This window comes from Pan troglodytes, chromosome 22 (assembly GCF_028858775.2).
Source record: "Pan troglodytes isolate AG18354 chromosome 22, NHGRI_mPanTro3-v2.0_pri, whole genome shotgun sequence".
NCBI lineage: Eukaryota > Metazoa > Chordata > Mammalia > Primates > Hominidae > Pan > Pan troglodytes.
The window spans coordinates 42,158,918-42,184,335 of NC_072420.2; the positions used below are offsets into that span (position 1 = coordinate 42,158,918).

The following is a 25,418-nucleotide window of genomic DNA, read 5'->3' on the forward strand; positions in this document are numbered from 1 at the left end:
AGGCTACATACTCCATGATTCCAATGCTACAACATCCTGAAAAGACCAAAACTTCGGAGGCACTAAAAAGATCAGATAGCTGGGGTGAGTGGGGAGAGAGAAACAGGTGCAGCAGAAGAGGTTTTAAGGCAGGAGAACTACTCTGGACGATACTATCATTGTGGCTGTACAGCATTATGCATTTGTCAAATCCCACAGAACTGTACAAGAGAAAGGGTGAAGTCCAGGACTTCAGTTCATCATAATGTATGCATCAGGTTCATCGGTGTTAATGAACGCACAGCACTGATGTGGGATGTTCATAACAGGGCAACTGTGTGCTGGGGAGGAGTACAAGGAGCTCGCTGCCCTGTCTGTTTCATTTTCTGTAAACCTAAAACCGCTCTAAAATATAAAGTCTGTTCACTTTTTTAAAAGTAACTGAAATGAATACACTTCTTCTTCTTCTTCTTTTTTTTTTTCTTGTTGCCCAGGCTGGAGTGCAATGGCACAATCTCAGCTCACCGCAACCTCCACCTCCTGGGTTCAAGAGATTCTCCTGACTCAGCCTCATGAGTAGCTGGGATTACAGGCATGCACCACCACGCCGGCTAATTTTGTATTTTTAGTAGAGACGGGGTTTCTCCATGTTGGTCAGGCTGGTCTCGAACTCCTGACCTCAGGCGATCCCCACCCCCTCTGCCCCCCACCTCGGCCTCCCAAAGTGCGGGGATTACAGGCATGAGCCAGCACACCCGGCTCAAAATACATTTCTATGATTAAAAACAAAACTGCCACTGTGGTTCAAAGGGAGACACTTCATTCTTGGCTTGTGGGTAATTTTAGGGATTTTCTTTCCCTTCCAGCTATCTGCACCCGGAAGAGACGGCAGCTGATAAGCCAGAGAGCTGGAAAAGGTCTCAAGCTAGTCCTTTTTTTTTTTTTTTTTTAAATATTAGGATTTTTTTCTCAGCTTTGTCAAAGTATAGTTGACAAATAAAAATTTTACATGTAGGCCCGGTGCTGTGGCTCATGCCTGTAATCTCAGCACTTTGGAAGGGCAAGGTGGGAGGATCACTTGAGCCCACAGTTCGAGACCAGCCTGGGCAATATGGCAAGACCCCATCTCCACCAAAAAATATAAATATATATGCATTAGCCTGGCATGATGGTACATGCCTGTGGCCCCAGCTTTTCAGGAGGCTGTTGGGGAAGGATGGATTGAGCCCAGGAGGTCGAGGCTGCAATGAGCCATGACTGAGCCACTGCACTCCAGACTGGGTGACAGAAGGAGACCTTGTCTCAAAAAAAACCCAATTGTACATGTTTAATGTGTACAGCGTGATGACTGGATATCCGCTGTGAAATGCTCACCGTAATAAAGCTAGTTAACATGTCCACCACCTCACATAATTACCATTTTCTTTTCTCTTTTCTGTGGTGAGAATACTTAAAATCTGCCCTTTTAGCAAATTCCAGGTATAGAGTACAGCATTGTTAACTAGAGTGAACAATTTAGTTTCTTTTCTGAGATTCTGAGAAAGACTCACAGAAAGGATAGCAACGGAAGTAGAAAGTGAATGAGTGTTAAAATATGCACACACACACACCCTTGGGAAGAAAGCGCTACACACATTTTTGAATGTTTTCCATGGGACGGGTCATATTCTTCAGCATCCTAAGGTGTGCATTTCAGCAAAAACAATTTCTACTCTACGAAATGGACAAATTAAAAGTGCACCCTATGCCTGTTCTGGTCTAAGAGAGAATACATGCACAGCGTTATGTTTGTCTGTTTCGTTTTATATGAATAATCAATATGGAAACTGGATGAAACCAAACTGAAGCCGGTCTAGGTCTGTCAGGTTACAGATCCACACACCCTCTGACCTAGCAGTTCTACTCCTGGAAGCGTTTCCTGCTGATATGCTCACACACTTGGAGCAGTGTGTGTTACAGCAAAAGGGTGGAGAAAACCTTAAGGTCCACCAAGAAGAGACAGGGGCAATAATGGTGCATCCATGCAAAGGACCAACTGTGCCATGGTGGGAAAAAACAGGGGGCTCATTTCCCTAAGGAATGCTGTCCAGGATGGTATCCAGTGCAGGAGAGTCAACTGGCTAGGAACCACTGGGAAATAGGGTCATGGTAACGCAGAAATACCTGTGCTTCTTTATGCAAAAACTCTCTGGAAAGAGAAGCAACTCAGATGAGTTGCCCCAAGAAATGTGATTGGCTGGTAAACAGGTGGGCATGTATGGGAGTGATGCGTGTGTGTGTGTGTGTGTGTGTGTGTGTGTGTGTGTCTGGGGTGTATGGGGGGATGCGGGGTAGGTAAGTAAGCAGAGCAAGGAAGAAGAGATTTTTCACGGCATACCCTTTTGTACTTCCTTGATTTTGACCTAATAATACTTTAATAGTGTACAACTATTAAAGTATTTAAATAAATACGACTTAAATATTAAGAAGAGAGCAACTCTTCAGGTAACATAAGGACTTTGTTGGTGTTTATTCACCCACATGTGCACATAGGAGAACATCAAAAGCCATTCCAGGCCAGGCGCGGTAGTTCACGCCTGTAATCCCAGCAGTCTGGGAGGCTGAGGCGGGAGAATTGCTTGAGGTCAGGAGTTCGAGACCAGTCTGGACAACATTGACGAAACCCAATTTCTACAAAAAATACAAAAATTAGCCAGGTGTGGTGGCGAGCACCTGTAGTCCCAGCCACTTGGGGGGCTGAGGCTGGGGGATCGCTTAACCCCAGGACATCGAAGTTGCAGTGAGCCATGGTCATGCCTCTGCACTCCAGCCTGGGCAACAGAGTGAAACCCTGTCTCCAGGAAAAAAAAAAAAAAAAAAATAGAAAGAAAAGAAAAAGCCATTCCACGTGCTATCTTAACCGCACGCTACTCAATCTCAAAAACTCCCCACTTTATTTTAGAAACCAAATAAAGCAAAAGAACTATGTTTAATCAGCAAATGCATCATTTTCAAGTGCAAACCTTTTTCTGGGAAGCAAGACTGTGCTGGAGGAAAGGTATCAAGAACACAGAACACTTGGGCCTGCTCAAGGCCGGCACGAGGGCCAAGCTCCACGGGCCAGTGCTCCTCACCAGGAAATTCCACAGCCAGGACTGACAGCGAGGGCTTAACAGGAAACCATTCCCCACCAAGGATGGCCCTTAGGAGAGGGGGGATTACTTTGGCATGGAAAAATCTTTGGCTAGAATTCTCGGCCAGCTCTGAGGCTTGTGGTTTCTACAGAAAACTCCAGGAGGTTAGGACTGCACTTGAGGGAGGGGAGGAGAACTACCTAAGAGATTTCTGGTAAGTCCTCTGACTCTACAATTCTGAAATTTCTATTTCTAGAAAAAACAAATGGTTCTAGTGTAAACATGTCAGAGTGTGCTTAGCGGGAACTAAGATATGAGAGCACACACCACCACCAACGCTGATCCGCAAGCCTGGAATACATGGCTGTGCTTGGGAAATGACTTTTTTTTGTTTTTTGAGATGGAGTCTGGCTCTGTCGCCCAGGCTGGAGTGCAGTGGCGCAATCTCGGCTCACTGCAACCCCCTCCTCCCAGGTTCAAGTGATTCTCCTGCCTCAGCCTCCCGAGTAGCTGGGACTACAGGCCCGCACCACCACGTCTGGCTAATTTTTGTATTTTTAGTAGAGACGGGGTTTCACCATGTTGGCCAGGCTGGTCTGGAATTCCTGACCTCGTGATCCGCCCACCTCGGCCTCCCAAACTGCTGGGATTACAGGCATGAGCCACTGCGTCCGGCCAGGAAATAAGTTTTAAAGGAAGAGGAAGAAAAGTAAAAGGCAGCTCTTAAAGAGAAACGAGCCAGCTCCCTGCCATCTGCAGAGCCCCATTCCGTACACAGCTGGCAGGAGGGGGATGATTAGCACAACCCTCATACTCAGGATCGTTTCCCTGTTCCAGTCACTAACTACCCTTGAAATCACCCTCAAAAATTCATGAAAAATACAAATAAAAATGCAAATGAAAACCACAATGAGGTATCATCTCATACCTCTTCAAATGGCTACTATCAAAAAGATGGAAAATAACAGGAGTTGGTGAGGTTGTAGAAGAGAAATGGAGACTTTGCACCGTGGGGGTGGGAGTGGAAGTTGCTATGGCCATTATGGAAAACAGTAGGGAGTTTCCTCAAAAGGTGAGAAACAGAACTGCCATGTGATCCAGCAATCTCACTGCTGGGTTTATATCCAAAGGAAAGGAAATCCGTGTGTTGAAGAGGGACCTGCACACCCACGCTCACTGCGGCATTTTTCACAACGGCCAAGACATGACATCAACCTAAGAGTCCATCAGTGAATGAAGGGATAAAGAAAATGTGGTGTATATGCACAAGGCAATACTATTCAGCCACAAGAAAGAAGGAAATCCTGTCATTTCCAACAACATAGATGAAGCTGGAGGACATTACACTAAGTGAACAAGCCAGACACAGAGACAGAAACACTGCATGAGGCCACTTACATGTGGAATGTAAAAACATCAAACTCACAGAAGCAGAGAGTAGAAAGGCAGCTATCAGAGGCTGGGGGTGGGGGGTGACAACACTGGGGAGATGTTGGTCAGAGGTCACAAAATCTTAGACAGGAGGAATAAGTTCGAGAGATCTATTGTACATCATAGTGACTGCAGTTAATAAACTATATGTTGCATATTTGAAAATCACTACAAGAGTAGGTTTTATGTGTTCTTAATAAGACACATATATGAGGTAAGGCCCATGTTCTAGCTTGACTTAGCCATGCCACAGGCATACACGTATCCAAACATCATGTGGTATGCCATAAATAGGAGCAATGCTTCCTAGTTCATTAAAATAAATAAATAGATAAACCACAGAAAATAAAATGAAACAAATGAGCCCACTCTGTGACAACAGATAGACCTTTAAAGGCAGCTTGTTTTGAAAATAACATAGTGCATCTCCAATTTTGTTTTTAATTAATTAATTTATTTTTTGAGCCAGCTCTGTCTCCCAGGCTGGAATGCAGTGGCGTGATCTCAGCTCACTGCAACCTCCGCCTCCCAGGTTCAAGTGATTCTCCTGCCTCAGCCTCCTGAATAGCTGGAATTACAGGCACCCGCCACCGCGCTTGGCTAATTTTTGTATTTTTAGTGGAGATAAGGTTTCACCATATTGGTCAGGCTGGTCTCAAACTCCTGACCTCAGGTGATCCACCTGCCTCGGCCTCCCAAAGTGCTGGGATTACAGGCATGAGCCACCGTTCCTAGCCTGCATCTCCAACTTTATAAACAGTTTGCTCATCTTAACTGACTTCCTGTGGCAGTTCAGAGCATGTGTGGTTCCAATGACACAGTCCTCGGTGGCCCTGTCATCTCCCACCTGCTGGGTGAGGTTGGGCCGGAAACACAACCTCTCTGAGCCCCAGGGCTCAGCCTGGAGCAGGGATTCAATGACATCATGTGTCAGCATACTGGACGCACGCCAGGCCCAGTCACCCAAAGGCCCCTGGACCTGGCTGCTGTCTCTAAGGTGAGCAGAGGAGTCCCTTCCCAAGGCCAAGGCTGACTCACCACACCGATTCTCGTCCTCCCCGCTGGGGCAGTGTGACACGCCATCACACCAGTTAGAGGGGCTGATGCAGGTACCTGAGGAGTCGCACTCTATCCCAGAGTTGGAGCACTTGCTGCCCACTTGCAGAGAAAACAGAAGAGAGGTGCCCATCAGGCTGAGAAACCCAATGAGCCTCATGGAGTGAGGAACATGGTGGCATTACTGTAGCTCGCTGCAGCCTCCAACTCCTGGCCCCACTGTGTTTTGTTTTGTTTTGTTTTGTTTTTGAGATGAAGTCTCATTCTGTCACCCAGGCTGGAGTGCAGGGGCACAATCTTGGCTCACTGCAACCTCCAACTCCTGGGTTCAAGTGATTCTCCTGCCCCAGCCTCCTAAGTAGCTGGGATTACAGGTGCACGCCACCATGCCTGGCTAATTTTTGTATTTTTAGTAGAGATGGAGTTTCAACATGTTGACCAGGCTGGTGGTCTCAAACTCCTGACCTCAGGTGGTCCACCTGCCTTGGCCTGTTAAAATGCTGGGATAACAGGCGTGAGCCACCTCACCCAGCCAATCCCCCACTTTAATAAGGAGGAGAAGTGTCCTTGCCACCAGCAAGTATAAGTGGAATTAGCACTGGGGCACCTTACTTCCGTGGGGGCAATGGGAAGGACCCTCTCAGTGTTTGGGTTTGCACGGCACTCACACGTCCTCTCTGCCACACAGGTAACTTGAAGGATCCACAGTGGCGCATGGGTCTGCACCACCCCAGGCTGATGGGAAGGCTCAGGCTGCAGTTGCAGGAGGTGGGACATGGAGGGGCGGGCCTGGTCCCCAACAGCCACTGCTGTGCAGTGAGATACAGGTAACTGGGTGTGGCCCCAAGGTAGAAGAACCTGTGCTCACAGTGCTGGGTAGCACCAAGCACCCCAAAGCACTGGGTACATTCTAAATGCTTTCCCCATGATGTGTCAATCTCATAGCTAAACAAGAGAAGGGAAGAGAGACAGCCTCGTTATGTAAGAGAGGAACCTCATGGAGGGCCTCCAGAGGTCTCAATAGCCCAGAGAGCAGGGTCTGGCTCAGAGCACTGGGGACTGCAGGAGCACATGGTGGGATCGAGGCTCCCTGCACTTACTGAAATTCCAGAGTAGGCCAGCGGCCAGTGCAGCTCCCACGAGGAAGGTCCCCAGGGTCAAGGTGAGGCACAGTGCTTTCTTAGTCTCTGGAAGAAGGAGGAGAGTGCAACGTTCAGACCAGAGTTGTTTACAAGTCATGCTCTCAAATGTTATCTATTATTTTTATAGTACACCACATTAAGAAATAATTATTTCATATACACTTAAAAATGTGACTTTTAATTTTAAGAAATATCATGGACGATCCTACTTCTTCCATAACACTAAACCTTATGCAATTTGGAGACCAACAGGAGGAAGCTGTGATCTTCAGCAAAGTACACGGAGGTTAGGCTCTTTTAAAAAGTATGGTATGCTTCGCTGGGCGCAGTGGCTCATGCAGGTAATCCTAACACTTTGAGAGGCTGAGGTGGGTGGATCACCTGAGGTCAAGAGTTCAAGACCAGCCTGGCCAACATGGTGAAACCTCGTCTCTACTAAAAATACAAAAATTAGCTGGGCGTGGTGGCAGGTGCCTGTAATCCTAGCTACTTGGGAGGCTGAGGCAGGAGAATCACTTGAACCCAGGAGGCAGAGGTTGCAGTGAGCCGAGATCACACCACTGCACTCCAGCCTGGGCGACAGAGCAAAAACTCCGTCTAAAAAAAAAAAAAAAAAGGATAGTATGCTAAAAGAGGGTCTTAAAATAGGCAGATGATTAATGTAATAATAATAAAAAAAGAACTAAGACCTCATCTTGGTAATTACAAGCATAAGCAAAATAATAATACTGTCCTAAAAACTATCATCACTCTGTTAGTGGTACTCAAAGCAGAATAAATTGTCTTACCCAAGGCTATTTAGCGAATGGATGCTACTGTCCCATTCGGACATCCACCAAAGCCACATGTGGCTATTTAATTAATGTCCCATGGAATTAAGTAAAATGATGTAAATTGAAGTGCTCAGTCATCATATGTGGCTGGTGGCTACCATGTCAGACAGTGCAGCTGTAGAACCTTCCCATGGTGTCCCTAAGTCCTGCTGGACAGCGCCAGTGCAGGCCTTTTGGTCCAAGTGCAGAAATACCAAACTCAGAGGAAAAGCACATTTCAGAAAAAAAATGAATTTGGAAAAGGTCACTGATTTTTCTCTAGTGAGACATAGCATTATTGGTCAGAGGGTAAGCCAAAAGTCACACAGAGTTGAGAAGACAGCTACAGGTGCCAGAGAGGCATGGCAGAGTCAGACGCTGGGCTCAGCCAGCTCATGGGCCAGGAGGGAGGGCATCCATCCCCATCACCCCAGTGATGCCCAGCAGCCCCAGGTCCAGGAGCTCCCAGGAGCTTTCCCTGAAGAAAGGTGCAGAGGTGGAGGAGAGGGGAGGAGAAGGCATTTGAACAGACCCTCCCAGGCTGGAGAGGTGGTGTGGCAGCCTGGAACTCCCTACCTGGCCACACCTGTGCCTCCGGAGGTCTGCCAGGGCGATAAGCTCAGAGCTGACCCATCTGCTGAGGGCTCAATGCCATGCCTCTCTCTTTGTGACAACATTCTGATAATTCTACCATCACTCTCAAACTGTTACAGGCTTAAGAATTACCTGGGGAATGTGGTGGTTCCCATCACCAGAGATTCTGTTTCAGTTGGGGGTCGGGCATGAATCTGCATTGCATTTTTTTTTTTTTTTTTTTTTTTTTTGAGACAGGGTCTTGCTTGTTGCCCGGGCTGGAATGCAGTGGCACAATCATGGCTCACTGCAGCCTCCACCTCCTGGGCTCAAGCCATCCTTCCACTTCAACCTCTCAAGTAGCTGGGACCACAGATGTGCACCACCATGCCTGGCCCATTTTTGGTAGATGAGGTTTCACCATGTTTCCCAGGCTGGTCTCGAACTCCTGGGCCCAAGTGATCCACTCGCCTCAGCCTCTCAAAGTGCTGGGATTACAGGTGTGAGCCACTGCACCCGACCTGAATCTGAATTTCTAACAGGCTCACAGATGAGGCCAGCACCACTGGTCTGAGGGCCATGCCCAGGCACACGATGTTCTCATAACTCGGCTGCAATGATTATATATGATGGAGGCAAGCTGGGGCCAAGGTAGTTCATGAGAGAAATTCCAGATGCCCTCTCTGGCCCGTTACCAAGGACACTTTCCTCCGTCTATGGCTTCCCGAGTGCCATTTTATCCAAGATAAAATAACTGGTCTGCTGAGATGAGGGCTATTCAGTTAGGTATCCTGAACCTCACACTGAGCATGTGCCAATCTGTACAGTTCTCACCAGGAAAGTGTGTAAAGCGGGAAGCCCTCAAGTTTACTTTGCTGGACAGGCATCTGTAGTCAGCGCGTGGTCAGTACAGACACCACTGGGTCTTGGCTTGTCACGGCTGCTGTTGCACAGTTTAATTACAACTCACTGGCCCGGCACAGTGGCTCATACCACCCATGCACTTTGGGAGTGGATCCCAGCACTTTGGGAGGCCAAGGCAGGAGGATCACCTGATGTCAGGAGTTCGAGACCAGCCTGGCCAACATGGCAAAACCCCGTCTCTACTAAAAATACAAAAATTAGCCAGACGCAGTAGCGCACCTGTAGTTCTAGCTACTCAGGAGGCTGAGGCAGGAGAATCGCTTGAACCTGAGAGGCAGAGGTTGCAGTGAGCTGAGATCGTGCCACTGCACTCCAGCCTGGGTGACAGAGCGAGACTCTGTCTCAAAAAACAAACAAACAAACAACAACAAAAAAAAACACGCACACACAACCCACTATCCATTTTCCTCAATCATGACCAACTTAAGGTTGTCAACTCGGCCTTAAGGTTTCTCATGTTTAACTGCTTGTTTCACACGCACATTTGGAGGACTATGGACCTTCGATTCTCCAAAGCCTAAGCTTTAAGCTGTGTATTCACTCCTATTCAATCATCAACCTTCTACAGCTGTTGCTAAAGCAAATAAATACATTAAGTCTAGAAAAATTCCTTATACTCCTGATGGGTGCTTCTGAATTGGTGCTACTCAATAACTGGGAGAAGAGTTTCAAAGCCAAACATTACACTTTCAAAATGTATACATTTCTATATATTAGATGCCAACAGTGTTTTCTTAAAAATAGTACCAGGGTAAGTTCAATTAAATTACTAAATTATTTCTGAGTTTATAAATTTTATAATGCAAAAATCATACATGTAGGTTCATATTCTTCCCTTATAAAAGCAACTGATAAGGGACTGATATATCCCTGTCCAACTCTGTCATCATCTAGTCTTTCCCAGGAAACGTGGAAATGTGTCCATCATGTGGGCCAGGGGTTCGTTTGCCTTCCTGGGTTTAGCCGTCACTGGTGGGAACACCACCGTCTGGAGGTGCTGACTTCAGGAGAGGGCCTTCACTGCCCTTTCTTAGGGGGGTAGCTCACACAGACAGTTCCTTATCCCTTTCACCCTGGCTTCCTTCCATCCCCACAATGGACAAAGATCAGGAGTTCCCAACCTCCACACTAAGCGGTATTTTGCCTGGAGGATTCTTTGCTGTCGGGGGGCTGTCTTGTGCCTTGCAGGAGGTTGAGCAGCATCCCCGGTGCCTACCTAGGAGCAGCACCCTCTCCCCACTTGTAACCACCCACACTGTCCCCAGACACTGCCAATTGTCTCTGGGGGTCCAAATTGTCCTGACTGAGAACCACTGGCCTTGACCTATCCAACCACCCCCAGAAGAACATCAGTGCAAACAAAAGTATCTGCTTGGTGGGGAGCATCGGAAGAAGGGAAAGAGAGAAAGAGAGAAGGGAGAGAAAGGAATTAAGGCTCATGAAGGGGTAGAAAACTCAGAGACAGGAGGTGGCTGGAGAGGAACAGGGTGGAAGAGCCATTTGTGAAGGGTGAGGGGGTGAGAGGAGGGGTAGAAACGCAGGAACGACAGCACTTGTCCTGAGTGGGGGAGAGGTGGGGACAGACAGGGCTTCACAGAGCACTGGCATTAATCACGTTGATGACTGATTATGTGATGTGGACACATGGAAATTCACATTCTGACGAATCTCTAACTGTACAAGTAGTAGAGACAGGATGCACATTTCACAAAATAAAATAAAAGCACTATCAATTAAAAGATCAATGTAAAAGATCTTTGGCGTAGCCACTGCTGTGCGGGTTCCACCTGGACAATTCTTAGCACTGAAACTAGCCTGAATTAACAGCTGGGAGGCAGTGCAAGAGGGGGCGGACTGGAAAGACATGAGACCAAATGAAATGGCAAAGAAAGGAGATGAATGGTAGGGTGAGGAAGAGGAGGGAATGAAGTGACAGTAAATAAAATTTAACCTCCAGTCCTCCCACACTCGCTCTGGCCTGCTCCGGCCACCCGCAGGACCCCAAAGCCCAGTGAGACAGCTCAGATACTTCTGTGTGACAACCGCACCAGCCAGGTCATCCACTAAACGCAAAGTAACAGGGAGCATCTTAAACATGACCTGTCATATCCAGGGGACTGTATGACAAAGAAAGGTAAGATAGTTGATTTCTGCTCTTGGAAGCTTACCATTTATTCAAGAGCAGCCACCAATAAACCACACAGCCAAGAAACCCAGAGAAGGTGATCTCGAAAGCCTACGCTGAGTAGAACAGGCAAAGCTGTACAGGAGAGTTAACGGAAGAGGGAGGTATCTGCAGGCCCTGGGCAAGAGGCTAGGCCTGGCAGCGACAGCTTTGAGCCAGCAGGAAGAGAGTGGAAAGGCATGAAGACAGGCTGGCTCCGGCAGATGGAGGAGAAGGGTCAGACCAGGAGAGCTGGCGACAGTGGTGGTGGGAGCAGAGAGCCCACTGGGGAGGTAGACCCGGGACCCCGGGTTTATTACAGGAAATAAACACAAAGAGAATCCTACTTGAGGTGCACACTGTCCCGGATGGGGATTTGGGCTGCATGCGGACGACGGGGTTGGAAGCCTGCGTCAGGACCCTCGGGGCGTACTGGGGCACGGGGGACGGGTAGTACTGAGCCGGATGCACCTCGTAGACAGTGGGGGCCACAGTGGGCTGTGCGGGATAGGGGTTTTCCGGTTGGTATCCATGGTTTTCATAGTAAGGTCCAATAGCTGTTGGTGACCCCTAAACAATTGAAAAGAAGATGAATAATATAAAACTCTTATTTGCACTAAAGGGTTACATACAAACTATCACATCATATCACAGCTATACCAATGATCTTTTAAATTGATAATGTTTTTATTTTATTTTGTGAAATATGCATCCTGTCTATACAACTTGTACAGTTAGAGATTAATAAGAAAGTGACAAGATATTAAAAAGGTACTACAAGGCTGGGTGCTGTGGCTCATGCCTGTAATCCCAGCACTTTGGGAGGCTGAGGCGGGCGGATCATGAGGTCAGGAGATCGAGACCATCCTGGCCAACATGGTGGATCCCTGTCTCTACTAAAAATACAAAAATTAGCTGGGTATGATGGTGGGCGCCTATAATCCCAGGTACTCGGGAGGCTGAGGCAGGAGAATGGCTTGAACCTGGGAGGCAGAGATTGCAGTGAGCCGAGATCTCACCACCGTACTCCAGCCTGGCGACAGAGCAAGACTCTGTCTCAAAAAAAAAAAAAAAAAAAGTAATAGAAAAGAAAAGGTACTACAGATTCTCCCTAGGTGTCTACAACTATGTCAAACATTGAACTTATTTAGAATAAAAACTAACCAGAACTTTCAATTACCAAAGTTTTTTGTTTTGGTTTGGTTTTACTATTCATTCTTTTTTTCTTACATGTCTATTTATTAAACAGGAGTTCCTTCATGACAATTTAATACAATATTTATTCACGATTACGGTTGAGAAAATTATTTCCCTCTAGATACAAAAATACAGATTTGGCTGGGCGCAGTGGGTCACTCCTGTAATCCCAGCACTTTGGGTGGCTAAAGCAGGTGGATCACCTGAGGTCAGGAGTTTGAGACCAGCCTGGCCAACATGGTGAAACCCCATCTGTACTAAAAATACAAAAAATTAGCCAGATATGGTGGTGCACGCCTATAGTTCCAGCTGCTTGGGAGGCCGAGGCGGGAGAATTGCTTGAACCCGGGAGGCGGAAGTTGCAGTGAATGGAGATCACGTCACTACACTCCAGCCTGGGTGACAAGAGCGAAACTCCCATCTCAAAAAAAAAAAAAAAAAAAACACTATGAAAACAGTCAAGACAAGTACCATGAAAAATGGGTCCTTCAAAAGAAAGAAAGAGGGAAAATTGAGGTCATTGTGAGACTTTGTCTGCTGTTGGGGAGAAATCAATGGCAGCAAAGCTCTGAGGCCCCTGACCCACTCGAGACGTACAGACTCAAACTCGAGAACCACACAAGCCAGGGCGAACCCACCCCAGGGCTTCCGCATCTGCTGAAAAGCCAAGCATGCAAACCCAAGTTTGCCCAATGGGCTATGTATTCTTTAAAATTAAAAAAAAAAAGTGGCAGACATTGGGATTTAGTAAAATATAGTAATAATTTTAAAAAGTTGTGTAGAGGTTTGGAGTTAGAATCCATTAAGCCAAAATCCTGTACTTTTAGTTCCTCCAGTCTTTTCCTTGAATATACAAAACTGTAAACTAGCAATATCATAATTATAATGAGAAGAATAATAGCTAACATTGGAGAACTCAGTTGCCACCAGGCTCCTGTACTCATAATCTCCTTGAGCGCTCACCATAATCCCTCCCACTGCCAGCGAGACTGGCACAGGTATGAATTAATACAAACATTTTGCAGAGAAAAAAACTGAGTGAAGAAATGTTCCTAAAGGAGCATAGTCTCTGTGTTATCCTGCAAATACCTCTTCTACATCCTCTTCTCTCGTATAAGGAATGTATCGTCATTCACTCACCATCTGCTATTAATGGAAATTTGAGTGGTTCACAACATGGTCTGTTAGCAGCTCTGCTGCAATAAACATTCTTACACATTACATGCATTTTTGTGCAGAGGGTAGAAAGGTGTAGCTAAATCCCTTTAAATGAAATTTCTGGGTCAGAGTGTGGCCATACATAAATGTGAAAGGAACTGCCTAGAAGTAGCATTTTATTCTCAGCTCCATCCTTCAGCTGGTGCCTATCTTCTTAGAATGCCCACCTCCCCTTCCTCAGCCTACTTAAAAATTGCCTTCCCGAGACCTACCCTGTCAAGACTCGCCCCGAACAGGCCACTCTGGGCCCCACCAGCCCACATCTTCCCCTTCTTTCAGCTCTCCCCGGTTACCTGTTGGCTGGGCCACTCTGGGAGGCCACATTTTCCTCTTATCTGTATCTAAGGGCCCCCATGCAAAACTTTTTCCTATTCATTAATTTCTGCCTCTTGTCTCTCTCTCCTTTTTTTTTTTTTTTTTTGAGACAGTGTTTCCCTCTCATTGCCCAGGCTGGAGTGCAATGGCGCGATCTTGGCTCACCGCAACCTCTGCCTCCCAGGTTCAAGTGATTCTCCTGCCTCAGCCGCCTGAGTAGCTGGGATTACAGGCATGCACCACCACACCCGGCTAATTTTTGTATTTTTAGTAGAGACGGGGTTTCTCCATGTTGGTCAGGCTGGTCTCGAACTCCCAACCTCAGGTGATCTGCCTGCTTCGGCCTCCCAAAGGGCTGGATGACAGGCATGAGCCACCATGCCCGGCCTGCCCCTTGTCTCTTATTGACCTCAGAGAATGACAGCAAGTTTGTACTCAATGGACAGGTGTTCTGAGCAGAGGCAGCATAGCTCTTAGAACTTTAAATGAGGCCTCCAGGGAAGTTGATTACAATGGAATGAGCCAAACAAGGCCCGCAGAGTTCACCTCCACTTAATAACTCACTAATGCTGTCCTTCAAAAGTCCGAAGATTACAGCTCTGAACCAGAGCAGCACACAGAGGGAAAACACAAGGTAATCTCTCATCTAAATGAGGGAGCCAGAGGCTGCAATCTCAGCCATCTGAGAACTTGCCATCCACTAGCAAGCAGGTTTGTCCCTGAAAATTCCTGAGCAGTGGACTTGAAATTAAACACAGACCCAGTAAAAAATGAATATCAGTAACAAATAAAGGGGAAAACAAGGTCTATTTTCCAGATATAGAATCTAGGAAGTGTTTAAAACTCTTTACTAAATGCACTTATTTTAGGTATAAGGCAAATGGGTCAGTTACAATGGGGAGCAGAGATTAGCCACATTTGTCTCCAAAGGGAGTGGGCTCCAGGGAGAGGGAGGGCCCGCCCATGCCTCATGCAGTTATGACTTTTCCTAGTCCTTCAGTTGGGCATCGATGGGATCCCACGTGGGTCTCTTCCCTGGAACATACCCCTGTTATCGCCATCCTGCCTCATCTGTCCCCACTCCTTGTCCCTGCCCCCTGCCCTGCAAAGCAGGAAGGGATGAGGTCAAGGTGAGAATGTATATCACCCATGTCTACCCAACAGCCATGGCTTTTGCGACTCACCTGGGCAGCTGTGTGGCTACACACCTGACTCACTCTTTCTAGAGGGTGCCTTGAACAGCATCAGCGTGGCCCGGCATTCCCTACAAATAGCCGTTGCAATTGCTGACCCCAGACAATGTTGGGAATAACAGAAGGGACAAGGGAACAAAGAAAAGGCCAGGAAGGTAATAATTAACCACTTACTGAGTTCAAAGCCATCTTGCTGTTATCAACAGCATCGAGTAATTATAGGTATCTGGAATGTTCAATATGACCTAGAAGAAAGAATTACAGGACTGTAATATTTCCATACCAGTTAGTTTTTAGAAGATAAATCTGGAAAGAACTAGAAGAATCTCTAGATGAAGGTTACCTACAACAAAGACCAGTGTTGCCTGCTGACCTTTGGCCTGCATCTTCACCACTGCTTCCCCACATCCCTCCATATTTAAGGACTTTGGGACCCACTTGTACCTTAGAGGTTACAGCAGAAGCACTCTCCTCTGGGATCAGAGTGGGTAGGAGGATGGGGTGCAATTGTAAGTGCAGCGGCCAGGACAGCCTGACCAGAAAGAAGAAGGAACACACTCAGTGACTCAAACATCCATCGGGAAGGGCTCTCAGGGGACTGCCTGGGGCTCAAGGCCACCCACAACTCCAGTGTCACTAAGCCCAGGCATCCTGCTGGACTTAACCCAGTTCTCACCAGGCAGCTGTGATATCCCCTATACAGAACATCTACTCAAGGGAGACTGCATGGGATAAAACATTGAAGAAACACGACAAGGTAACTAAACCCATCAATGTCAGCAGAGATTAAGGACAAGATGGGCCCAGGAGGGAAAGACCTGGGCCAGTTCCTGGCAACACAGCTCCCTGGAAGTGTCGATGTGTGAGTTACTGAACCTTGTTGAAATCTCAGGGTCCTCATGGGAAAACGGACAAAGCAATCACCACAGTTGTGTTAAGCTGAGGGTTGTGGGAGAGTGGGGAAAGAGTGCCTCACAATGCTAGGAACTGAGGAAGAGCAGGTGCAATCAGACCGTCTTTCCCCGAGAACGTCCACAGGCACTGCCAGTAGCCACCCACCGCCCAGCAGGTGGTTCAGGGCTCAGCACCAGATACAGCTCACAGTTGACTTTTTAAAGCAGGCCATGTGGGCTTCTCAATTTTTAATAGATACGTATGCTTAAAATAATCCATAAAACATGTCCACAGTCACTCCATTTACTACCCCAAACCCAAAAAGGAAAGAAATTCAGAGCCAACCATTTTGACCATTGCTAAGATTAGAAGTAATGAAAAGAAAGCTGTGGGCCATTTTGTTTGTTGTCCTTTGTGAACAGTTAACAATAATAGCTAGAGATACCGTCAACACGAAATGCTGTATAGTAAAGCCGCATTCTGACATCACTTTCCATGGACAAAGATTCTTTGCTTGATCAAACTTATATCAAGCTCCTGAACCTTCTAGGCCATCTGTGCATTTCCTTGTAAAATCCAGTTTTAGCAAAAAACCTTGCTTAGTCAGTTTAGCCAGAACCTCCCACCCTCGGTATCTGATCACTCTGGATATCTGATCGGGTTCCTCAGCCTCCACCGTGCCACAGGTGATGTCTGATCACCCAGCCTGTCTTCAGCAAGAATCCTGTTTGGTTGGTTTAGCCAGAATCCCCCTTACCCTTGATGTTTTCTCTTTGTCATTTTTCCACCCACCAACCCCACCCTGATCCTTGGTTATAAATTAACTCCCACTTGCCCATACTGTACTCAAGCGGATCCCAGTCTCTTTTTCCCACTGCAAAATCTGCTGGCTGTGGTCCCTGTACCTGTCTCCGTGGTCCTGAATAAAGTTCGCTTCACCATTTTAACAAGTGTCATTGGACGATTTTTTTTTCTTTAACATGCACTTCCTGAGCAAATAAAGGGCTTTTTTCCGCCCCTTCCCACTTGGCTTTAAATGACCAAAGAATATTTTAAGAAACAGGGTTCAAGATTATCCATCCACAAGACCATGTTCCCAATGAGGGAACAAGAACCTGGAGGAGGCTCTGGGCTTCGGACCTGGCCAGACCAGTGTCCACTGTCTGTGACACGCCCACAGAAGAATATTTCCCAGTTGCTGGCACAAAGCAGGTGCTCGAACAGCAGCAGGCAGCACTGGGCAGCGGTTCAGCCCCTGACCTCTGAGACTAGACTCTAGATCCAAACTCAGGCTCAGCCACTCACTCTCCATGACCTGGAGGAAGCTATCGAAGGTTCTGTGCCTCAGTTTCCCCATCTGCAAATGCAGATAATAGTAACACCTACCTCCAGGGCATTCAATGAGTTAATACTAATGAAGTGCTTCGTGCTTAGCATAAAATGAGTGCTATATAACTTTCCATTAAATAAGAGGAATTATAAAGCTGATAAACATTTAACAACCTGCTGAAGGAAAACAGGGCTGTCTTGATTCGCAGGTTTGCCTCTGGTAAATATTTCCAGGCTACCAACATGAAGCCCACCACGGAGCCAAGTAGAGTGGGGCTGGCTTCAGTACACCATCGCTTTCCTGTGTCCTAAGCAGAACTAGTTGCTGAATCATTAAACTATAAAACCCCAACAGCCTGCCATGAATGAAAATGAGTACATGGCTTTTTAGTCTCGAGAAGCCTCACCCAACAGGTTACAACAAACATGCACCAATCATTTATTTACTCTTCAAGTACAGATAAAAATACAAGAACCAGGTCATGTTGTAGCTTTGGGATTTTTTCTAGGATTAAAACTAAAGTTCACACCTTCCTGGGTATAAGGAAAGGAAAGTGACTAATATACAGGTGGGAAGGATCACCATTTAAAATGTATCGAAAACATTTAAGCCTTTTAGTCACATCTTAATAGACCTTGCCTATGTCTGCTTTGTGAAGAGAGAGGATCCTCAGGCTTGACAACACAATAAATCCCGCATTCTTGTCTCATAAGCAGGAAAGAACTCAGTACCGTCCTAAGATTGCTTTCAAAGAGTCCTGCCTAACCAAACACATTCTCACGCCTCTGGTTTCTCGGCTCTCCTATCTCCCCGGTTACAGGTTTGGTTGAAGTTTCAGGAAGTGAAAATTCGATCCCATTGGCGGCTCTCCCAGCTCAGAAGCCCTCTGAAAGGAGTGAAGAATCAATACTCAAAACCCACACTTGCTATTCATTCACGATCCCTAACAAGGAAGCCAGGGAAGGAAGGAACACCGGGAGCCACCACCATTAATTGTCAAATAAAAGCCACGGGACCCAGAGGCAGTCACAGGATAATCCTATCTCTTCCAGCAATCAGAACATGATAAACAAAAATATTCAGTGTGCCCAAATCAGCTACCATGGACTTTGGAATGGAAGACCAGAGTGATGCTGCCAGTAACATTCTCCAGCTGGGCCGGGCACAGTGGCTCACGCCTATAATTCCAGCACTTTGGGAGGCCAAGGCGGGCAGATCACCTGAGGTCAGGAGTTCAAGACCAGCCTGGCCAACATGGTGAAACCCCATCTCTACTAAAAATACAAAAATTAGCTGGGTATGATGGTGGGTGCCTGTAATCCCAGCTACTTGGGAGGCTGAGGCAGGAGAATCACTTGAACCTGGGAGGCAGAGGTTGCAGTCAGCCAAGATTAGGCCACTGCACTCCAGCCTGGGTGACAGAGAGAGACTCTGTCTCAAAAAAAAAAAAAAAAAAAAACAAACAACAACAACAACAACAACATTCTCCAACTGAAAATAAAACAAGGGGGGGAATGTCCCGCTCTGACATTAGATCTGCAAGGGGAAGCACTGCTGTCCTGAAAAGACCAGGAAATCACGTTCAGTCCTGTTCATCTTCAAAACAGGCATTTCCTCATTCACACAAGCTTGTACATCGCATTAACTCATTTCTGAAAGGAGCAAGACGTAACGTAGATGGCGAGAGACAAGGCTGTTTAGCGAATGCTTGCTCCTGTCATTTAAAGGACCGGGATGATGGCTCTCAATTCTGGAAAGCCAGCCACCATGAGCACTTGGGGAAATTTTCCTTTAAGTGTGAAAGAGCAACAGTGGGTGGCACTCAGGCTCCATTCCTGGCTGGCAGGGAGCTCTTCCTTCAATACAGACAGTGTCACCCACTTGAATCTCACAACGGCACGCAGCTGTCCTCGCACTGTTTTGGTCCATCCTGGACTGAGAGCTGAGTCAGCCCATGAGTCACCTGCCTGGCCACCATGCAGCAGGACGATGCTGTGGCATCGTATCCGCATCCCATGACATGATGAAGTTACTGCCAAAACAAGAATCTTTTCTCCTAGTTTCTCTCCTCTGGAGATCTCAGGACACATTTACTGGAGACTTACTTTCCGAACAACCAAGCCAACGCGAATGAAGTTAGGCTTGTAGACACTGACTCCCACCCAAGATCCAGGGGTATTCTCTGCAATGAAGTCTCCACTGACCTCACCGTGCACCACTGTGCACACACCTTCTCCTTCTCGAAGCCCCCACCTGTGACTGGTACTGGTACGGTTGCTGGAGGTGTGAGAGGGAACAGACAGCCTCAGACTCAGTGCCCCTTCTTCAAAATCCAGACAGCACCACCACCATCCACGGACACATCCCCCCAATGACCAAATCATCAAAAAGAGCCCTTTATGCCAAAATAACCGCACTAATATCACATTATACAACGAGATGTTCTATCCTCCTAAGGATAGAATGCACGACTAAATGAAAGTTAGCCAACAGTGGATTTCAGTGGCTGTTCAGCAGAAACTTGTTTATGTATAATCAGGTAAATTGCATACACAATGATTGGCACAAGAGTTCTACTGAGAGAGAAAGGTTGAGCGAGAAACAGAAAGATCACCTCAGGAGAGGTATTGCCTGCATCATCCAAGTTTCTTTTCCTGTGAATGACTCATTGTCCCAAAGAGATTACAAACTTTTTAGGGCAGAAATCAGGTCTGGTTCTCTCTTTTTCTGCTTGTTTTTTAAATCTCACTTTGTAGCTTACAAAGACAGTATTTAAATGTTTTTATGGAGTTCTTACCACCTGTACCCCAAAAACTATTGGGGAAAAAATTAATAAGCATGTTTGGCAAAGTTGAGGGATACAAGATCAATATAAAAATCTATGGTTTTTATATACCAACAACAGACGATCGGAAATGTAAATTTGAAATACAATGCAATTTTCAGGAAAAAAAATATATTTTTTGAGTTCCAAAGGCCAAATGAGTAAGATGAAATTTAGCAGAGGGCGATAAGATGCCCACACCTAGACAACACCAGCAGCCCAAGTCAGGACAGTGGGTGACCTCCCAGGAGTCCAGGTGCCTCAAGCTGAGTGCAACCTGGCATGACAGGCAGGCAGGCGGCAGAGGCCCTCAAGTCACTCCAGGCGGAGACTTCAACACCACACACAAGCCACTGGCTGAGGCTTAAAGAACTTGTCCAAGTCAATCTGGAAAATGGGGATGATACAGAAATAGGGTTGTTGCAGGGATTAAGTGAGAAAGCAAGGCCGTAGCTCAGTGCCCAACCCATGATGAGCACTCAGTAATAACATAATGATGGCAGATAAGGTTTATCTTCCAACACCTAAGAGCCGGCTATGTGGAAAAGGAATTCAGTTTATTCTGCATACATCCAAAGGACAATACCAGAATCATGATCAGAATTTCCAGAAGAGCAGGCTTGGATTCTATCTGGGGAAATCAAGGTTCCAACAATTAGAAAGTTCACATATGGCCTGGAGCTACCTTAGAATGTACCGAATTCCTCAAACCTAAAAATGTATGTTTCAAGACTGGAGGATCATTTCTCCAACATATTCCAGAACAGAATTAGGCTTGAGCATCAAGACCAGACATAGTGATCTTTCAGTATTACTCCCAACTCCTTATAAATGCATCATCACCAGTGAACTTGAAAATGTCAGCAAATTCTCTGTTATCAGAATCTTGCACAAAGAACTCCAAGCCCATCGTCCCTAGAAAGCATGGTCTCCCATGACCCCTGGGCTATACTGCAGTGGGGTCAGGCTGAGTGCCCTGCCAGGACAGCCCCTTGGAAAGCAATGGCCTTAAAGGGAATTTGACACTGCATTGTGCACCTCGTACAAACAAGCAATCATAAAAAGCCTCAGCTTAGTTCCATCTGCCAAGTCAGACCTCGCTTGAAAATATTTTTCTAACAAATCCAATCATCACAGCCTCTCGTTCTGAGTCCCACTTGACAGCCCCGATTTTTCCACCTAGTCTGCCCTTGAGTGAACTTCCAGACTTCTGCTGCCACAACCGCAAGCCAAGGTGCCCTTCAAACACTTCCTGCTTTCTTACCACAACTCTGTGCCCTAAACTCCTCCTGCCCTCCTGCCATGGATGCCCAATGGCTCAGCGCCGTCCACACATAGATGTCAGAGCCCTCACCTCCCTCTCCCGGACTCACCTCCAGGAGGATGAAAAGCCTGTCTTTGAGTTTCCTGCCCTCTCAAACTTCACTCTGTTTACAACAAAAGTAACCACCCACACACCTGCCAGAAAACCAGCCTCGACTCCCAACCAGCGCCATTTCCACTCATTCAGTTCCTCTCTCCTGACCATTGCTCAGCAACCAGGAATAACCAAGTCCCAGAGCAGGCTCTGCCTCCTCCTGGAGCCCAGCCTCTGTTCTAGGTCATGCTGAAGAGCTGCCTGTGTGCTCAACCAAGCTGCTACCCTGTCACAGATCCCCCTTTTGCTCCTCCTTGGGTGTCCACAGGCTAGGTGGGGCCAGGGTGGTCAATGGCCATGGGGACATCATAAGCCCCCTTCTTCACACCCAGGCCCATACCCCTGGTGCTTGCACGTCAGGGCTTCCCAAATCACCCTTAGGGCCAGGAGGGGCCCCACAAAGGCTGACTCCATACAGGCCTCAGCTCTCAGGTACATAATGCTCCTGCACCCCAATCCTGAGGCCACGCAGTGCATCCCATATTGGAGGATCCCCTGGCAGGTGTCCTGGAAAGTAAGGAGGGGCGGGGAAGAGTAGCAAAGGCCTGGTGACTGTGGGATGAGGGACACTCAGGGATTGCAGAGCAGGAGGGACCAGAGAGCAGAAATGCACCTGGGCCTTCAATGCTCCTGGGCTCTCTGGTTCTCCACAGGGAGCTCTCCCTGCCCTCACTCTCCCCACTAGCAAGGCCACTTTCCAAGTCTTCAGCAACCAAAACTGAACAAGCACTCCATTGACCATTCATCTTTCCTTTCTACCTCAGTGTCCAAGGCTTAGATCTGATCAGTGCTCCCCAAACCCAGAATTTTCAAGAGGGCTTAGAAAAAATAAATAAATAAATAAGATGCCTGGGCCCCATTCTCAGAGTCTGATGTAATAATTGGGACCAAGGCAATGATCCCATATTATTACGAAGATCCCCTAGGGAATCTTGCCGCAGATTCAGGTGGAAAAGAATAAGAGTTATCAGCCAGACTTCTGGTTTACATTTCCTGGTAGGGGGACAACGCACTCCGATGATGATGATGGTGGTGGTGGTGGTTACTGGCATAAGGTACTGCATGCATCTACCTTTTCACCTACAGGACATTTGCACCAGCGTCTTGTCACTCAATGCCCCCATGGCCTAGGAGGTCAGCCCTCCGCAGGCCCCCTTTCAGAGTTCCAGGCACTCTGGCCATGTCATACTGCTAGAGGGAGCAGCACGGAGCCCAGGTAGGGCTGTGGGCAGGGGCTGGGGTCTTTCAGGTCGAGGAGAACCAGAGCCTGGCCCAGGAACAAGCCCTTTTCAATCAGGATTCCGGGCGCCTTGCTTCCAGCTTCCTTCCCTCCTTTCCTCCACTTGCTGGTAACATTCCAACATCCTGGAGGGAGAACCCAGGGAAGGATCAAAAGGAATCCGTACTGTGCCGATTGTCACTAAAGCCCCTTCTAAGCATCCTGTGTCTCCAACTCAGAGCCCGACACTGGAAGCACTGACCTATGGAGCCAGACAGGCCATGTTTATCCCCAGTTCTGCCCCTTACAGGTTACAAGATCTTGGACAAGCTTCCCAACCTCTCTTCCCCAGTTTCCTTACAATTGAGTTAAGTACATTATAAAGGGTTTGCAATGATGCCTGGCTGAAAAAAGTGTCACATCAATGTCTGTGGTTATTATTATAATGCCAGTGCAGCCAAATATACTCCTACAATTAAGGTGACTTGAGTTCCAGATAGAGTGGCCAACGGTGCCAGGCAGGCCAGCACCTAGCAACCTGGGAGGCCCTGCCTGAGGCTCCAGCAACAGCACAAGCTTGTTGTTAGAAGGTTGTCCTTGGCTGGTGGGAATAAGGGAAGCTGCTGGGGACCAAACACATGTCCAAGCAGAGAACAAAAGCCCAGCCAGCTCACCAGCTGATAATTAAAAATAACCAGAGGCCGAGGTGTCGATGGCCATCTCCAGGCAGAGGTCTCAGCCCGTAGGTTGCACCCCGAACTCTCCAGCCTAGTGTGTCCTTACCCGAGGGTGTTGCTAGGTTTCATTCTAACCTCACCTGTCCAGTAGTTCTGTAGCGGAGCAGGGCAGGTCCTACTTCTTCAAAAGCACTCATTAAAGGTGGGGAAGTCCTAAGCAACCTCCAGTGACTTTCTGGGGGAGCTCCTGGTTACCTGGCCCACCAGGTCCTCCCTTCACAGCAGCAGCTAAGGAGCCAGGACTGACTTAGCTACTTGCGTCCCCAAGGCCCTTTGCGCTGGTAAACTCTCCCTGCCACACTCCCAACCCCCATCCTCCCTGCAGGGGAGGCTGGCTGCATCCCCACTTCCTGGAGTACCTTCCCAGATCTCCTGGGACAGGTCAACAAACTTAGTCTCACTTTAGGTTTTCCAAACGCCTTGTAACTGGGCTGCGTAGCCTTTGTAATTTTCCATGATTCGGGAGGTTCTCACGGCTGGGAGCTCCGTGAGGTCAGGCACTGCCTTGGGCGCGATGCGCTCATCTTTCCCGCGGGACCACTGCACAGGTTCGCACGGAGGGAAGGGCTGTGCAGCCTCGAAGGCGAGCCCTGGGTGCTCCCTGCCCACAGGGCTCACCTCTGGCCGCCGTGCTATCCTTTCCTTCCCAAACAAGCCACCAGGATTCCTCGTGATTAGGCCTGCCACCAGGGCGTTCTGAACAGGATTCAGGGCCACCGCGCTGAGCTCTACGGCGGAGCGGGCGAAGGCCCTCCTCTGCCACAAGCGCTCAGGGCTCTCAAACTTTCTGGACATGGGGCAGTTTTTCAGCTGGACCCGTGCTCGAGCAGAGCGCCCACTGCCAGACTGGAGCACTTGACCACTCAGGGTGCCACTGTGCCGAGCCGGGCAGGACAGGATGAGGTGGACCGAAGCGCCCAGGTGCCCCGCCTTCCCCCCAACCCGGCACGGAGCGCAAGCGGAGGAGCCAGACCGGCTCCTCCCGGGCGGGTTCCTGCCGGTGCCGGGTGTCCAGGCGGCCCCGGCCCTGATCGCCGCCAGCGGGTCGCCGCAACGGGGCCTGAGTCGCGAGCAGTCCCTCCCCGGGACTGACTGGCCGTTCGCACCTCGCCCGGGGGCCCTCCAGCAGCCTGGCCCAGCGGTCCCCGCCGCGCCGGCCGTATCGTTCCCGGCATCTCAGCGAGTTTCCAGTTTCTCCCTACCTCAGTAGGGAACCAAGAAGCAGAAGGAGTTCAGGTAACACTGCGGGACTGCAGAGATTTCCCCCAAACAAAGAAGCCAACAGACAGCACTCCCAGTCCTCGTCCCCAAAGAGAAAAGGCGCACCGGTGCTCCCAGGCGGGGGCCGTGGAGGGCAGGCGGACTAGGAGCCAGCTTTGGGGATCCCGGGGGACTCTCTTCCACCAACTGGCTAGGGACTCGCAGGACCACCTGCCCCAACCTCGCGATGCCAAGCCAACAGGGGCCGCGAGGGCTCTCGGCCGTGCGAAGGGGTCCCAGGCGCCCAGCACTCTCCCAGCACCCCGGGAGGCGCCCTGCCCGGCTGGCCCCAGCGCTCGACCCTCGGGCGCACTCACCTGCCGCGCCGCGCTCCTCACACCCGTTTTCACCTCCGGGCGGGGCAGCGGGCATCGGCGGGTCCCAGGCGCCCAGGTTCCCCTCCCCAGCCCCGACCCCGAGCCGGGACCCTGGTACCGGCGCCGCTCACCTGCCGCGCTCCAGGCGGCGCTCCCCGCCCCTCGCCCTCCGCCTCCGCCTCCTGCTTAGCTCGCGCCTACTCGGCCCGGCCCGCCCTGGCTCTCGCTTTAATCTCAGGAGGCGGTGTCCCAGGGTCCAGGGCGACACCCCCAAGCGGGTCGCGGGTCACCCTGGGCGGGCGG

General features: G+C 48.6%; 1 protein-coding gene across 4 annotated transcripts in view; it reads right to left on the minus strand.

Annotated features, from left to right (window-relative positions):
- Window positions 1–25,318, minus strand: part of TMPRSS2 (transmembrane serine protease 2) — a 43,716-nt gene extending 18,398 nt beyond the window's left edge. Inside the window, exons 1-5 of one of the 4 annotated variants that reach the window (XM_016938565.4) lie at window positions 25,247–25,318; window positions 15,292–15,362; window positions 11,542–11,764; window positions 6,680–6,766; window positions 5,562–5,681 (exon numbers count right to left, since the gene is read on the minus strand). In XM_016938565.4, coding sequence (XP_016794054.1) covers window positions 5,562–5,681; window positions 6,680–6,766; window positions 11,542–11,764; window positions 15,292–15,306 — 445 coding nt within the window. In that variant the 5' untranslated portion in view covers window positions 15,307–15,362; window positions 25,247–25,318. Of the gene's footprint in view, window positions 1–5,561; window positions 5,682–6,679; window positions 6,767–11,541; window positions 11,765–15,291; window positions 15,363–25,115; window positions 25,182–25,246 lie in introns of those variants that run through there. The other 3 variants (XM_001172064.7, XM_016938566.4, XM_054675120.2) reach the window with 3 other exon arrangements.
- Between the last annotated feature and the right edge of the window lie 100 nt (window positions 25,319–25,418).